General features: G+C 38.3%; 1 protein-coding gene across 1 annotated transcript; it reads left to right on the top strand.

Moving 5' to 3' along the window:
- Window positions 1–3168: 3168 nt before the first annotated feature.
- On the top strand, window positions 3169–4643 carry LOC142165893 (uncharacterized). The gene is made up of 2 exons (XM_075224280.1): window positions 3169–3513; window positions 3834–4643. The coding sequence occupies exons 1-2, from the start codon at window positions 3169–3171 to the stop codon at window positions 4641–4643; spliced, it is 1155 nt and encodes a 384-aa protein (XP_075080381.1).
- Window positions 4644–18384: the final 13741 nt, after the last annotated feature.

Genomic DNA, 18384 nt, shown 5'->3' with positions numbered 1-18384 from the left:
TCTCCATCCTCTCTATCTTTTCTTGTTTACATTTTACTGCATTGCTTTTATTTTATAACATAAACCAAATTTTGTATGAGAGTTTTATGGAGTTTTACAAGTTTATTTTCCGTTATGCGACCAAGCAAATGACCACGGATCTTTCTTCTAGCCTCACCCCACATTATAACCTAAAAAGAAAAAGTTGAATGCGAAATATATGAATGGCAAAATAGGGAAATAGAGAGGGGGCAACTGGCAAATCAGCAGAATAATTAGTGCTTCTCCATACTTTGCCGACGATTGCGTCAGTGGCAGACCCCACGCGGTATGACGTCCAACAACATAACAGGAATTCGGATTATAATCCTGTTACCAATTACACCGTTCATCACGGAGATATAGACCGTCAATAGTTGATCTGAACCGTTCATTCTTGTGGGAAGCTTAATCCACATTCCGTAAGTGACTTATGACCTTTTTTCACCCAAAATAAGATTATAAGATTTTTCACAGAAAATCAGTTAAAAAGTATATAGAAGATATGTAAATAAATTACATAAAAAATTTATAGAATCATTTTCTTCTGTCCAAATTACAAGTGCGTATAAAAATCTCTTTTCCTCCTATTGGAATAGTTATTTGAACTGTATTTACTTAAAGGTAAAACTGGAGCGGCAGAAGAGAAGAAATACAAAATTGCTAAAAGTCACTATTTACATTGTTTTACCGGGATAACTTTAACTTTTGGACATGAATAAACAGTTAGTTTGGACAAACTCTTGTATTAGCAATTTTCTGCTTAATTGGACTGGAAATGGAGTACAAGTATCCAAAGCTCGTGGTAATTTAGACTGTCAATCGATGTGATAATTAAAAGGATAATTAATAAGTATGCGTGAAGAGATCTTCTCTGGTACATAGTTTTTTTTCCGACTACTCTTCGTATAAAAAGCAAGATCGATGTAAGGAAAATAAATAATATTTCATTTTCCAACTTCAAGTTCTAGCACTTGAGTTGAAAGGTCTTGAATGAATCAACACAAACGAAAAGTCAAATTTTGCATATTTTCGCAATTGCCTTTTCTATAAGATAGTGATAATAGGCTATATTCATGTAGTTTAACGACTATTTACGACCCAACTTAGCTATACTTTATTGCTATATGAAGGTTAAATGACAACAAATGGCTCTAATTATGAATTTTGTGCTTTGTAGGAGCAAGTCTTGATTATAAGGACATTGAATAGTGTTTGGAGCTAATTTGGAGTAAGGAAAGCCAATCGGAGGTGAATGAGCGTGAAAGAAGAAGGAAAAAATAGAAAACAATTGAACTTCATGAGCGCGGACCAAGCGTGGCCGCGCTCCAGCCGCGCTCGTCAGGCAGAATAGAATGCGATATGCGCGGTTCAAGCGCGGCTGCGCTCGTCACTTCGAGGAACATTATTTTCAGGGATAATTTCGTAAGTTCGGGGGCAACTCTCCTTAACATATAAGAAGCCCAGGTCGCCCAAAGAGAAGGTATCAAGGTTTTTGAAGAATTATTGAAGGCAAGAAGAGGCAAGAGGCAAGGCGGAAGATTCAGCATAGAGTTTTACCTTTCTTCCTCTTGTTTTGATCATTAATGATGAATTCTACTGTTATGATTGTGAAAATGATTATGCGTAGCTAAACATTTAATCTAGGGTTTTGATGGAACCTCTTGGAGGATGAATTTCTGATATGTTAATATAGATTTGCCTGAATAATTTCTCTGTTTGTTCAACTATATTGTGATTGTTGTTGATTGAAGGGCCCTCAATCGGCTATGCCTATTTAGTATGCATTACTCGGGAGAGAGTGTATATTTAGGTAGTTGTTGAACAACACCACTCCTAACGTATATGAGGGATCAATACGAAGGGTTTAAAGGTGGGATTAGGGATAAGGAAACCTTGGGTGCGATCTAAGTGAGTTGTAACTAAGGCCAGCTAGCGTAATTCGGGAGAATATGTCTAGTATATTGTTGTAATTACTCGGGAGAGAGTTATGACAGTTAGAGTACTCATGATCGATAGAGAAGACTTAGACAAATTTATAGCAAACATAACGGAAAGGATTCCGACAAGACGGGAAATCATAGCCTTAGACCATTTTCATTCTTGCTTACAACCAGTTTATAGCTAGTCTTAATTACTGCATTTTATTACATAATATTTAGTTGATTAACACCCAAATTGTTACTCAAATATCTCTAAAGATTGAATACGTGAATTTCTGTGAGTCCAATAGCTGTGATTGATAGGTTAATTCCCTATGAGATTCGACTCCGGACTTGTTAATCGGAATATATTTGCAGCGACCGCTTTGTCCTTTTTATAAGGCATAGTTGGGCGTGATCAAATTTTAGCGCCGTTGCCGGGGAATTAACGGTGTTATTGATTGCAGTTAAAAAGAAGTGCAAAAATTCTTAGTGTAGTCAATTTTCTTCAATTTAAACTAATCATTGAAATTCTAATGTTTGTAGTCGTGCTTGTTACAGGTGCATGCCTAGAAACTCCTCAAGAACTGGAGAATTGTTTGAAGCACTATCAGATCCTAAGAAGGTGTTCAAGGCATTGAACCGTGCAAACAGGAAAGGCAAACAACAACAAAATTCATCCGAAAGAATTAAACCAGACATGGAAGACGATAATCTAAACAACAGAGACAACATGAATGACCCAAACAACAGAAACAACGCAAATGATCCAAATGATCAGGGTGTGACACCTCTTGTGCCAAAAGCAGCACTATATGACTGGGGACAACCCACAACTGACAACTTAGCAACTACTATTGTAGTCCCGCAGATACAAACAGATTCATTCCATATCACAAATAACATGCTACATCTGTTGCAGAATAAGGGACTATTCTCTGGGTCATACATTGAAGATCCTCAACAGCATCTAAAGAACTCCCTCCCAATCTGTTCCACGCAGAGACAACACAATGTGACACCAGAAGCAATATGCTTGTTGTTGTTTCCATTCTCAGTGACAGGAGCAGCTCAGACTTGACTTAATTCACTCCCCACCAACTCCATCACTACTTGGGAGGAATTAGTCAAGCAATATTTGAGCAAATTTCATCCACCCAACAAGACTGCTCAACAAATTGATGAGATATTGAGCTTCAAACAAAGACCAACTGAGACGCTACATGAAATGTGGGAGAGACTCAAGGGTCTCCTGGTTATATGTTCACATCATGGTATTCCGGAGCAGATGTTGGGGCAAAGATTTTACATGGGTTTAGCAGATACTTTGAAAGCCAATGTTGATGCTTCAGCAGGTGGAGCATTTTTTAGCAAGACATTCAGAGAGAGCAAGATCCTGCTTGACAAGATGGAACAAAACTCTAGATGGACAACAAGAAACACTCTCATTACTCTTGTGGTTCACTCAGCGGCTCTAGACCCAGCTAAATCCATAGCTGAAAATATGGCTACTCTAATGATACAAATGAGCATCCTCACCAAAAAGGTTGAAGAATCAGGCCAGAAGCACCAGGTACACATAGTTGATGCAACCAATGGGGGTCTATGTACATCATACATTAATCAACCATATGTCTGATCATGGAGTGCTGAAGGTGAAAATCAACAATATCAGGAAAACATGAATTATGTGGCCAACTACGGGGACCGAGACCAGGTGGTCAGAATTGGGGTCAGCAAAATCAACAATACAGACCAGCTCAGCAGCAGTATAATAACAACAATAATCATGGGGCTATGAGACCACAGGGGAAAATGGTGCCTTACTAAAGGCAACAAGGGTACAACCAGTAAAATCAGTAGCAGGCTTATCAACAACCTCCACAACAACAGATTGTGAGACATGAAGATGGGTTTTCTAAACTCGAGGGTATGATGCAACAAGTGATTGGGTCCACTGGAAAGCTAGCTGACAGAGTAGAATCATATGAATCAGTGCTTAAAAATATTGAGATCCAGTTAGGACAGATTTCCATGGCCCTAAATAATCGTCCTCATGAGACGTTACCTGCAGACACCCAAATCAATCCGAAAGAGCAAGGCCCGAAGCAACTGATGGCAGTGAGTCTCCGAAATGGCAGGGACTTAGATCTGGAGCGAGAAATGGCTCGCAAAAGTAGGTTGGCTGAGACACTAGTGCCAATACCTATTAAGATAGATGATTCAACGAGTTTAACTGAGGTGACGGTACTGAATGTGCAAGAGAACACCAACAAAGAAGAAGAGGTTGTGAAAGAGATTGAAGCTGCATCGAAACCGACAATTGAAGCAGTGCCTAAACAAGAGAAAACCCAAATTATAGGGAAGAAGAGACCTCCATCACCATTCCCACAGATATTGGCTAAGTATCAAAAAGATGAGCAGTACAAGAAATTCTTGGAGATGTTGAAACAAATTCAGGTAAACATTCCATTAATTGATGCTTTAAAGGAAAGGCATGGGTATGCAAAGATGATGAAGGACTTGATATCCCGCAAGTTCGATTTCAAAAACTTGGCCATGGTTACACTGACTCAGACCTGCAATGCTGCTGTGACGAGACCCATAGTTGAGAAGCTGTCTGACCTAGGGAGTTTCACAATCCCTTTCACAATAGGCAACTTTGCATTTGCTAAGGCACTGTGTGATCTGGAGCAAGCATAAACCTTATGCCCTTAGCTATCTATAAAAGGCTAGGTATTAGAAGAGCTAGACCCATGTCTATGCTACTACAGCTGGCTGACCAAACTATGAAAAGTCCCTCCGGGATTCTAGATGATGTATTGGTGCAGGTTGGGAAGTTTGTGTTCCCAGCAGATTTTGTCATCCTTGACTGTCGGGTTGACGAGGAAATTTCCATAATTTTGGGAAGACCATTCTTGGCCACTAGGAGAGCTCTAATTGATTGTGAAACTAGAGAGCTCAAAATGAGATTAACGATGAAGAGATAACATTCAACGTGCAGAAATCTATGCGCAGACCCAGTGAATTTGCCAATTGCTCTCTAATAGATGTGGTGGATGTAGTGTTGGAGGAGGACGATAAAGCATTGAACATTAAATATCCTCTAGCAGCTTGTCTTATGAACTTAGACGAAGCTAATGGTGAAGACTTGGTGGAGTGGCTACTTGCTCTTGAAGGCCAAGGTTTTTGGAAAAGGGAGCTTGAATTTGAGCCTTTTCACTTGGAGGAAAGAAAAACTCCTCCAGCTAAACCGTCAATAGAAGAGCCACCAAAGCTGGAACTGAAGCCATTAACATCTCATCTCAGGTAAGCATTCTTAGGACCTGACTCAACCCTACCTATTATTATCTTATCCAGCTTGTTAGATGTGCAGGCAGAACATCTTTTGCAGGTAGTAACTGAGTGCAAGACTACAATTGGTTGGACCATTGCAGACATTAAGGGGATCAGCCAGGCCTTCTGTATGTATAAGATTCTACTGGAAGATGGACACAAACCTTCCAGAGAACATCAAAGAAGGTTGAACCCCAATATGAAAGAAGTGGTGAAAAAGAAAGTGATTAAATGGTTAGATGCAGAAATCATATTCCCCATCTCTGACAGCAACTGGGTAAGCCCAGTACTGTGTGTATCGAAAAGGGGAGGTATGACGGTAGTGAAAAATTAGAAGAATGAGTTGATCTCTACACGAACAGTCACAGGTTGGAGAATCTGTATGGACTACAGGAAGTTGAACTTGGCCGCCAGAAAGGACCACTTCCCACTGCCATTCATTGATCAGATGCTAGATAGATTGGTAGAGAGGTCTCACTTTTGCTTCCTGGATGGGTATTCGGGGTATAATCAGATTTCCATTGCCCATAGGATAGAGAGAAAACGTCGTTCACCCGCCCTTATAGAATCTATGATTTTCGGTGAATGTCGTTTGGCCTATGCAATGCACCCGCCACATTCCAAAGGTGCATGATGGACATCTTCACAAACATGGTAGAGGAGATAATGGAGTTTTTCATGGATGATTTCTCAGTGGTGGGGAATTCATTCGATGATTTCCTTGTGAACTTGAGGTGAGTTTTGAAAAGGTATATCAAGACTAATCTAGTACTCAACTGGGAAAAGTGCCATTTCATGGTACATGAAGGCATAGTCTTGGGGCATCTAGTGTCAAGTAAAGGTATTGAGATGGATCGTGCAAAAGTTGATGTGATAGAAAAGCTTCCACCATCCACCTCAGTCAAAGCAATCAGAAGTTTTCTTGGGCACGCCGGTTTTTATAGGAGATTAATAAAAGATTTTTCCAAAATTGCTAACCCCTTGTATAAATTGCTTGAAAAACATCACCCTTTTATGTTTTCTGATGACTGCAGGGTAGATTTTAAGGAATTAAAGAAGAGACTAGTGACATCACCTATCACAGTTTCCCCCAACTAGGAGCAACCGTTTGAGCTGATGTGTGATGCTAGTGACTGTGCTGTGGGAGTAGTGCTTGGGCAGTGAAAAGATAAAATCATGCATCCAATATACTACAGAAGTAGTACATTGAGTGGAGCCCAGCTAAATTACACTATGACCGAAAAGGAGATGCTGGCAGTGGTGTTTGCATTGTACAAGTTCAGGTCCTACCTGATAGGCTCAAAGGTAATTGTTTATACTAACCATGCTGCTCTCAGGTGCTTAATTGAAAAGAAGGAGTCAAAATCATGCCTGATTCGATGGGTGCTACTGCTGCAAGAATTTGATTTGGAGATCCATGATCGAAAAGGAATGGAGAACCAAGTAGCTGACCATTTATCCAGGCTAGAAAGAGCTGAAAAGAAGGTTGAGGTAGAAAAGATTCTGGAAACTTTTCCAGATGAACAACTACTAGCCATGAGTCTCGAGGAAGCGCCGTGGTATGCATACATTGTAAACTACCTGGCGAGCAGTATTGTTCCTTATGACCTTTCTTCTGTTCAAAAGAAAAAAATCTTTTGTGATTGTCGCATGTATTATTAAGATGAGCCTTTTTTGTTCAGGATTTGTGTTGATAACATGATCAGGAGATGTATCCCCAAGATAGACCAGTCTTCTATTTTGCAGGCTTGTCATGCGTCACTATATGGTGGGCACTTCGGGGGAGTGAGGACATCAGCGAAAATCTTGGAGTTAGGTTCTACTGGCCAACACTTTTCAAAGATGCACATCTATGGATAAAGGGCTGTGATGAATGCCAACGAACTGGGAACATTTCCCATAGACATGAGATGCCCATGAACCCAATTCAGGAAGTAGAAGTGTTTGATGTATGAGGGATCGACTTCATGGGACCGTTTGTCAGCTCATATGGTAACAAGTATATACTCGTCGCTGTGGACTACGTGTCCAAATGGGTGGAAGCTGCATCACTCCCTATAAATTATGCAAAGTGGGTGATTGGTTTTTTGAGAAAGAACATTTTTACCCGATTTGGCACACCAAGGGAAATAATCAGTGACGGAGGCACTCACTTTTTCAATCGAGCCTTTACAAAGTTGTTGGAGAAGTATGATGTACGCCACAAGGTGGCCACCCCATATCATCCACAAACAAGCGGGTAAGTGGAAGTCTCGAATACAGAAATAAAGAGTGTGCTGACTAAAACTGTGAATGCAACTAGAATAGATTGGGCAAGGAAGTTAGACGATGCATTGTGGGCATATCGAACCGCTTTCAAAACATCAATTGGCATGTTGACATACAAATTGGTATTTGGGAAGGCATGTCATTTACCCGTAGAGTTGGAACATAGAGGTTGGTGGGCGTTGAGACAGTTGAATCTTGATAGTGAAGCAGCTGGAACAAGTAAAGTAATAGAATTGCATGAGCTGGATGAGTTTAGATATCACGCTTTTGAGAGCACAAGATTATACAAGGAGAGAATGAAGATGATATATGATAGGAATATTATTGAGTGGAATTTTAAACTTGGAGATACGGTATTGATATACAACTTGCATCTGAGGTTGTTTTCGGGCAAATTGAAATCACGATGGTCAGGCCCTTTTCGTGTGGTTGAAGTTTACCCCACGGGAGCAGTAGAGATTGCTGCGAGTAATGACTCTCGCACATTTAGAGTCAATGGGCATAGACTAAAATATTATGTGGGCATGGAGGAAGAAAAGAAAGCGTCAGTGACCTATTTGATCGAGCCTCCAAAGTTAAGCGTACCTTAAATGCGCTTATCTGCATCGTGTCGCGACGTTAAATCAGGCTCTTCATGGGAGGAAACCCATTGATTTATTGTATTTGTCGTGCCACGACATTAACTAAGGCGCTGGTTGGGAGTCAACCCAATGCGTAGTGATTTTAGTTTAGTTAGAATTTATTATTTTGATTTGTTTAAGTACTAACAAGTGCAGGTGAGCTTGGGCGAGTGATAAGTCTATCAGACGCTGAAGGAATAGGTAAAAATTTGAGAAATCTCGAGGCCAGGTGTGCGGCCACGCTCAGACCACGCAAAACGCAAAGTATTCTACCTTAGGTATTCTCCTAGGAGCGCGGGCGCGCTCAAACCGCGCATATGGCTATGTATTCTACCTTGCAAGCGCGGCCGCGCTTGTACCACTCCACCTGCCACTTAGTTTAAGTTATTTTTTTTATTATTTACTTACTCTATTTTTATTTATTTTGCTCTTATTTAAAAATAACGCCCCACCCAAACCTGATACCCCCACCCCTCTCTCTTCTCCTTAATCACGCCTAACATCCTAAACCCTCCTTCATAAATCAAAACACACAACTCCTCTTTTTCTTCCCAAAGAACCCCAACCCTAATACTCCCAAATTTCATAGCAAACCACACCCACTCCGCCCTATTTTCACTCCTAATAATCCCCTCCCATAGCCTAACTACAACCCCACCAAGTAAGGTTTTGTTGTTTTTCAATTATTGTTGGGCTATTTGAGTTCTTAGTTATATAGTAGTTTTCTTTTTTTAGTAGATTTGTTTTGTAGTTTATTCGTGTATGCTAATGTGTTTGTTTAGGTTGTTGTAGATGTATCTCTTGACATATGTGGGTGACATTGGGGAAATTGTGGTGGAGTTTGGCTTATCACTTTGTTAATTGGGGACTCCGGTGAATGGTGCATATAAAAGTGTTTGTTAAAATGCCTCAGTGAGTTGCTAATGTTAATTGTGACCAATTGTGCAGGTGAAGTCTGAGTAACCGCCTTTGGTTCACATCTGTTGTGTTTCGCTGATGATGTTCTATATTTCAGATAGTATGGCACCTTCCAAGAAACGCCGAACCACCGGTGCTTCATCCAGCGGCCAAGCTAGATCCTCCAAAGTGCGCGTTTCAACTCCTACTCGTCCTTATGATAGTAACAAGTTCGTCTCTGCTGCAGCTCAAGACCGTTTTGCTGACAAGGCAGCCAAAAAGCCCATACCAGAGAGGGGTATAGATATAGGGTCTCTCCAATATGGTTGTCCTAACTTGTACAATGAGTTGGTCCGATGCAGGCTGGAAATTTTCTTTGAAGAATCGGATGACGCAAATTTGATGGTTGTGCATGAATTTTATACCAACGTTAAAGAACATGTGAACGGTGTGTGCACAGTGTGCAAGAATAATGTGGACACCTCTATTGAGGCTATTCGGAGAGCATACCGGCTGCCCGCACCTGTGGCGGAGATGGAGGATTACTATGAAGCCTATGACACACACACAATACACCTAGTGGGAGTTATTCTTTAAAATAATTTGTGTGTTTGGCAAGGAAATTGTGCGAATGAAACATAGGCGTAAGTTCCATTCAGCGGCACTCACCTTTGAAGGGAAGTGTTGGCTGTATGTCATCAACAACCGTCTGCTCCCGTCCTCCAACATCATGGAAGTGAATGCTCCTCGAGCTACATTGATTTGGTGTTTTATGAATGGCCACAATTTTGATGTGGCCAAGTTTATTCACGAGGAGATGTTTACTCGTTGTCCGGTGAAGAGGTATGGTTTCTTCTTCCCTTCCCTAGTAACTAGGCTATGTTGGGCAACTCGGGTGCCAGAAAACTTGAGCGTGGATGGAAAAGTGCCGAGAGAGGCAAAGTTTTGAGCAGATAAGGTGACTATTGGGAAGGAGATTGTGGCACCTAGTGGTGATAATAGTGATGACTCGAATGCACCTGAGGAGGGAGAGGATGAGCAGGAGGAAGTGGGAGCTGAGTCGCCCACCCATGAGCATGTTACGGAAGACGCAGGACCATCTGAGGTCGGTCGGGTTACTCGGTTAGCAGCCTTAGAGCAGGAGATGACAGGGCTGCATACTACGGTTACTAACTTGGGGACGAGAGTTGATGCTTTGGCCACCCAGAATGCTAAATCAGAGAAGAAAATCATGGGTTGGCTGCGTGCGTTGGGGCGAGCGTGTCACCTTGACCCTAGCACTATCTCCGATCAGGACTGATCTGTCAGGGAAGTTCCTTTACCTCGCATTTATTTATTTTGTATGATATGGGGATATGCCATCTTTTTTAAGTGTGGGGTGGGGGATACTTCGTTTATATGTTGTATATATGTAGGAACATAGCTTGATGTTGATCTTTAGTTAGTTGTCTAAATATGTGATTCCACTTGTCCCGACGATGGATATCACTCGACGGTCTTCTTGAGGGTCTAAGTCGATATAAAAAAAACAAAAAACAAGAAAAAGAGAAGAACGATTTTCTTTTGTAGGTAGTGTATCAATTTTCCCTTGGTTTTTCTTTGGACCGCGATTCTTTTCCAAGGGTTTTGTTTGAACCGGGTGTAGTTAGTTCTTTGTTTATTTTTTATTTTTATTTTATTTTTTTTAGGTACTTATGGGCTATGAGTTGAGATGGAAAGAGAATCTCTTAATGTTGTTACACCTTGAATACAATAGACACTTTAGTGTAACGCTTAGTCTCAGTTGTTGATTCTTGTTAGAGTGCCTTAAATTGTATGTTCTTAACTTGACTTAAGTACTCAGACGAGAGTGTTTTGATAAGACAATCTGGAGTGAGTCATGTGCCATGTATGTGTGAGATTTATTGTATTCTATGCACTGCATTTGATGCCTAGAACTTGCACTGTGTGTTTGCAAAGCGAAATAGTAATTTTATTCAGTCTTGGAAGTGATATAGGCGTTTCTTTGTTGAACCAGATATGTATATTTTACCCACCTAATTGTTATGTACCGTAGTTAACCCCTTTGAGCCTGTAATCCTCTTTCCTTGGCAACCACATTACAAGCATTACCCAATTGTTTGAATGAACCATTTGTTTGAACCTTTTCACCTCCCATAAGCACTTGAATTATGATGAACTGGTAAAGTTAAAGTGTGGGGTGTTTGGTTTGGATTTTGAGTGGAACTAATGAAATCAGGAGAAATGTGCACGGTTTTGAATAAGTAAGAGCCACTCGAATGAAAAAAAAGAGAGAATAAAATAGTTACATTGATATGAAAAAAATAGTCTTTGATAAATAGTGGCTCTTGATTAAGTGTGCTTAAAGAAGCAGAGAGTTAATATATATTGATGTAAAAGATGGAGTCTTGGTTTGACATAAGTGTGGGGTTATGAATGTGAAAGTATATGTATTAAAGTGCTTAGGGAGGTGCAGTCACTCTTATATCCAAATGTATCCTACCTGTCCCTTAGCCTACATTACAACCAAATAAAGTCCTATTTGATCCTAGACTGAATGAGCTCGATTAGTAGAGTAGTACACTACGGGCAAGCCTATGGTGCATATTTTGGGGCATATGAATGTTCTTTCTGAGAGTGAGTGAATTTTGTCTATTAGAGTTCCTAATTGTTCTGAATGTTTATTGCTTGTGGAACTACTCTAGTTTGCGATGTAATGGCACTTGATTCATGAAGGAAAGGTACATCTTGACCTCTGTGTAAAGTAAGTGAGTAAGTTAGGAATATTGCGTGGCATGTGAGAGTTTACTCCCGAGGCAAAGATGTTAGACTACTGGACTCAATCCTTGTGGTATGTTCTTGGTGTGATACGTTAGAGAAGTTGCTTAGTGAAGGAACCTCTGTAGAGTATGGTTGATTGCTCGGGGACGAGCAATGGTTTAAGTGTGGGGTATTGATAATAGGCTATATTCATGTAGTTTAGCGACCATTTACGCCCCAACTTAGCTATGCTTTATTGCTATATGAAGGTTAAATGACAACAAATGGCTCTAATTATGAATTTTATGCTTTGTAGGAGCAAGTCTTGATTATGAGGACATTGAATAGTGTTTGGAGCTAATTTGGAGCAAGGAAAGCCAATCGGTGGTGAATGCGCGTGAAAGAAGAAGGAAAAAAATAGAAAACAGCTAAACTTCATGAGCGTGGGCCAAGCGCGGCCGCGCTCCAGCCGCGCTCGTCAGGCAGAATAGAATGCGATATGCACGATCCAAGCGCGGTCGCGCTCGTCACTTCGAGGAACATTATATTCAGGGGTAATTTCGTAAGTTCTGGGGCAACTCTCCTTAACATATAAGAAGCCAAGTCGCCCAAAGAGAAGGTATCAAGGTTTTTGAAGAATTATTGAAGGTAAGAAGAGGCAAGAGGCAAGGCAGAAGATTCGGCATAGAGTTTTACCTTTCTTCCTCTTATTTTGATTATTAATGATGAATTCTATTGTTATGATTATGAAAACGATTATGTGTAACTAAACATTTAATCTAGAGTTTTGATAGAACCTCTTGGAGGATGAATTTCTGATATGTTAATATAGATTTTCCTGAATAATTTCTCTATTTGTTCAACTATATTGTGATTGTTGTTGATTGAAGGGCCCTCAGTCGACTATTCATATTTAGTATGCATTACTCGGGAGAGAGTGTATATTTAGGTAGTTGTTGAACAACACCACTCCTAACGTATATGAAGGATCAATACGAAGGGTTTAAAGGTGGGATTAGGGATAACGAAACCTTGGGTACGATCTAAATGAGCTGTAACTAAGGCCAGCTAGCGTAATTTGGGAGAATATGTCTAGTATATTGTTGTAATTACTCAGGAGAGAGTTACGACAGTCAGAGTGCTCATGATCGATAGAGAAGACTTAGTCAAATTTATAGCAAACATAGCGGAAAGGATTCCGACAAGACGGGAAATCATAACCTTAGACCATTCTCATTCTTGCTTACAACCAATTTATATCTAGTCTTACTTACTGCATTTTTATTACATAATATTTAGTTGATAAACACCCAAATTGTTACTCAAATATCTCTGAAGATTGAATACGTGAATTTCTGTGAGTCCAATAGCTGTGATTGATAGGTTAATTTCCTGTGGGATTCGACTCCGGACTTGTTAACCGTAATATATTTGCGACCGCTTTATCCTTTTTATAAGGCATAGTTGGGTGTGATCAGATAGTATACTTCGTATTAGTCCTTTTTCAAATTTTCATAAATCCGTAAAACTATCTTAAAAAATATAATAGTAACAGATCTTTGAATATGTTAAGTTTTTAGTATTTTAAACAAAAGAGTGTTACAAGTGCAGAATCCAATATTATAATAATCTAATGTGGAATAATTACTTACAGAACATTAAAATTTTCATAGCAATAATTATTTTCGTGTTCTTGGCTTCTTCTATATTCTCATCTCTTTATACATGATAACAGAAGTTATAACATTCCCAGATAAATATTGAAAAGAGATTGAATGTAATTGTTCTTAAAGCAGCATATATACATGAGAATGCTCCAAGGTATATATTCATAATATTTGTTATTTTTACCTGAAAATTTAATTTAATACAGACACATATTGTAGTAAAGTATTCAGATATACACCAAAGGAAGAGGGGAAAGAATAAAGGAAGATAGAGGGTGTTTGTAAAATAAATTAAAAGTTATTATAAAATAAAGACTGTAAAGTAAATAAATTAAAGACAAGTATAGGGAGAGAGATTGATATATTATTGAACTTTCAAATTAATGTACATAATGAACTGAAAACTCCTCTATTTATAGAAGAATTGAAGCAGCTGGGAGGCTTTTCAGGAGGCAGTTGCGAGGTTTTTCTTTAGCTGCTTGCCAGCTGTCTGCATGAGCTGCTTGCAACCTACCTGTTTAATAAGAAGCTGCTGCAAATCATTTCATTGAGTTGCTTGCAACCTGCCTGCATCAGCTACTTGTAGATAAACTTCAACAGAGTACTAAATGGATAATCTTCTTATGGAAGATTATATATAGCGGAGTATTAAATGAACAACCATAATATAATTATTTTCATAACACTCCCCCTTGGATGTTCATTAAAAGATATTGTGCCTCGTTAAAACCTTACTAGAAAAAAACCCAGTGGGAAAAATTCTAGTGAAGGAAAAAGAGTACACATATTTAGTAATACGCATTTCTAGCTGCCTCATTAAAAATCTTACAAGAAAAACCCCATGGGAAAAACCTTAGTAAGGGAAAAAGAGTATAACGCGTATTCACTCCCCCTGATGAAAACCTTGTTTCAAATATTCGAGTCTCCGCATTCCAATCTTGTATACCATCTTCTCAAAAGTTGAAGTTGGCAAAGATTTAGTGAACAAATCTGTCTGATTGTCACTTGAACGGATTTGTTACACATCAATGTCACCATTTTTCTGAAGATCATGTGTGTAGAATAATTTTGGTAAAATATGATTCGTTCTATCTCCTTTTATAAATCCTCCCTTCAATTGGGCTATGCATGCAGCATTGTCTTTGTAAATATTGTGGATCTTTTGTCACATTCCAAACCATATTTTTCTCGAATGAAATGAAGCTACTATGTAAGCTGCTACTGCAAGCTGCTGTGTAAGCTGTTTGAAAGCTGCTACGGGAAGCTGCTGTGTAAGCTACTTGTAAGCTGTTGTGTAAGCTGCTACTGGAAGCTGTTGTGTAAGCTTCTTGTAAGCTGCTACTGTACCAGATATAGATAATCTTCTGCCGAAGGTAATATTTATCCATAACGGACTACCGAAATGATAAGTTTCTTCAGGAAGCTTATTTTCAATAGAGTACTAAATAGATAACCATATTTACGGCGGAGTCCCATATGGATAAGCTTCTTCAGAAAGCTTATGTACAATGGAGTACTAAATGAATATCCATAATATAATATAATTTAGAACACTCCCCCTTAGATGTTCATTATTATGTGCCTCGTTAAAACCTTAGTAGAAAAAACCTCGTGGGAAAAAATCCTAGTTAAGGAAAAAAAACAAATAATATACATTGGAAGCTGCCTCATTAAAAACCTTACCAGGAAAAATCCAGTGGAAAAAAAAATCGAGCAAGGGAAAAAGAGTACAATGCAGAGACTTGGGTATATCTGGACCAAGGAGTTCATCATTCTCTTTTGGAGGTAAGACCGGATCCTTAATCCGTGTAGGAGAAGAAATATATCTTGCTAGTAAATTAACAGAAAATGCTATGTCAGGCCTTGTAGCATTAGCAAGATACATTAGTGCACCAATTGCACTGAGATAGAGTACTTCGGGACCAAGGAGTTCCTCATCCTCTTCTAGAGGTCGGAACAAATCCTTATCCACATCAAGTGATCGAACAACCATTGGGGTACTCAATGGGTGCGCTTTGTCTATATAAAAGTGTTTTAAGACCCTTGTTGTATAGACAAACTGATGGATAAAGATCTCATCTGCTAAATGCTCAATTTGCAGACCAAGACAATGTTTTGTCTTCCTAAGATCTTTCATCTCAAATTCTTTCTTATGATATTCAATTGCCTTTTGGAGCTCTTCTGGAGTTCCAACAAGATTTATGTCATCAACATAAACAGCAAGTATAACAAATTTTGAATCCATTTTCTTTATAAAAATACATGGACAAATAACATCACTTATGCAACTTTCTTTCAACAAATATTCACTGAGGCAATAATACCACATACGCTTAGATTACTTTAAACCGTACAAAGATATTTGTAATCTGATTGAGTACATTTCGTGAGATTTTGAATATGCTTCAGACATTTTAAATCATTCAGGGATGTTTATAGAGATTTGATCAAATGCGTCATATAGGTTATGACTCACATTTAAATGGCATAACATCTTCAGGTGTCTGGACTACTGGTCCGATCCTCACAATATTTCATAGTATTGTGTACTATATTGTATCAAATATATCATCGACAATCATTTTGTATCGGTTCGCAAGCGACATAACTTGTTGATATCTCATCACTTTCTTTAAATTCAAGTACTTGAACTTCTTCTGGAGTTTCATGAAATGTTATGTCGTGGGCTCTTCTAGAGCTCATTTCCTCCTCATTATGATCATTTTGATCATTAGCTCCTTATCATTTTTCACGGATTGTTACCTTTAGAACCGATTGGTCTACCACGCTTCATGCGTACAGTAAACTCTATCCTTCAGGAACTTTAAATTTTAATAGGAGCATTTGCAGCTAAAATATGATATTTGATTTTGGATCAGCAAATGCTTCTGGCATTTGACTTGAATTATCTTTTAAGTGAGGATCATATTAATGATAATTCGATTCATATAGCATATTTTCAGCTATTTATTCCACCCCCCAAATCTTAGAAAAATAAAATATATTCCCAATCTTCTTTGGGAAATATATCTTTGTGCATTGTGGTTGAGAAATTAATCATATACCACACATCAAAAGATAGTAAAAATATTTAGTTTTTGATCCTAAACCAATTGCGAGGGGAGGGCTTATCATATATTGTTGGTCTGATGCATACAAGTGCTGCTATATGCAATTTAGAAAATCTTAGACCAACACATGAAGCTTTTTTCTCATAAGCAATGGTTTAGCCATTAATAGGAGGTATTCAATGCTAAACCAGCTTGGATGCACACCAGTATTATCAAGATGAACTGTCTTGATTTCATAATCTGAAAGTTTTGCTCTTAATTGAGAAAAGCAATTTCAAATGCCAAACTGTAGGTTGACAATGAACACACATGTAACCATCTTATATATGCATCTATAAGTGGTTCACATGATAGGTAAATGGGCCCATATTCACCTTTTCATATATTTCAGAATCAATGGTGTTAGTCCTAACTTTAGCTGGTATAACCAATTTATTATGAGAACAAGCAACATATGAGAATTCTTGAAGAATCATCTAGTTCTTTAGCATATGCTTATCTGAATTCTCAAATAACTCATTTAAAAATGGCAAATGAAAACTTCAAGTTTATCATGGCATGTGCTATCTCTTAGTAAACTTCTGGTTTACTATGACATAAACCTTTGCATTAGTTCTGATTTACTGTGGCTACTTTTGTATTAGTAAACTTCTAGTTTACTATGATACATGATATAGTACAAAATTGAAGATTAAGGTGGGTAACTTCTCACATACATATTATTTTACCCCCTATGATTGTGAAAACATGAAGATTTTCAATCTTCCAATCATTTGTAGTCTCAGTATAATTGTCAATTGTATTAGTAAACTTTAAGTTTACTACAACATATATTTAGACCATAGTCATATAATATGAATGACACATTTGTATATAAGCTCTTCGAGAGACTTCATTTATTATCCACAATCTAATATTTATCGGACACTACTGGTGTCATGTATCTTCTAGACAAACAGTTAGCTCTTCAGGAGTTGTTGATACATTTTGTTCTATCAAATATTGCTCAGACACTTCTGGTATCCACCAACTTTGTGACAAATATCTCCTTCAGGGAGAAATGCCATTAACATCTGAATATTTTATATCAAAGCGGTAACCACATAGTCATTATATCCTTTAGGAAAAAATACACGAGTTGTTATTTTCTTCGGGGAACTCGATAACTAACCATAACATATTAATGTGGTTGTAGTAGAAAACATTCTACAAGAATGCTTTTGCCTTGGAATGATATTTAATAAAATATTCCAAGATATTTTACGTACAACGGGTACGTGCGACAATGATCTTTATGCCACAAAAATAAGATTTATATCCTTTGTTATTCTACCTCTTCAGGAGGTGAGTTGTGATATTTCTTCATTCACTCCAGGGAATGAAAATATGCTTCAAAAATAACTTTGAATAGCTTATTATTTTGTTTAAGCACAGAAGGACACAATTCATAATATTTTCCTACTTCAGGAGAAAATTTTAATTGTGTTACTTTTTCAGGAGCAAATTTAAAATACGAAACATTGAGTATATATTCCCTCAAACATATTACCTCTTCTGGAGGTGAATTGTAATATATTCACATCAAAAGCGCGTTCATATTTACGAGCTTTATTAATATTGTCACATTCACTTCAGGGAATTGATTAATATATATCAAAAGTTCTCATCTTTCAGGGAACAGAACATAATTATTTGAATATGAATTAATCACACCAAATTGTGTGACGGCTTAGAACCTCTTTTAAGATATTGCTACTTCAGGAGCAAATCGAGGCATGCAAGTAATGTAGAGAAATTTTCTCTAATTTATCTTCAATTGTAACCA

This window comes from Nicotiana tabacum, chromosome 11 (genome assembly GCF_000715075.1).
Source record: "Nicotiana tabacum cultivar K326 chromosome 11, ASM71507v2, whole genome shotgun sequence".
In the NCBI taxonomy this organism is placed as follows: Eukaryota; Viridiplantae; Streptophyta; class Magnoliopsida; order Solanales; family Solanaceae; genus Nicotiana; species Nicotiana tabacum.
The sequence above is the reverse complement of the archived record's forward strand: the minus strand, read 5'-3'. Positions and strand labels throughout refer to the sequence as shown.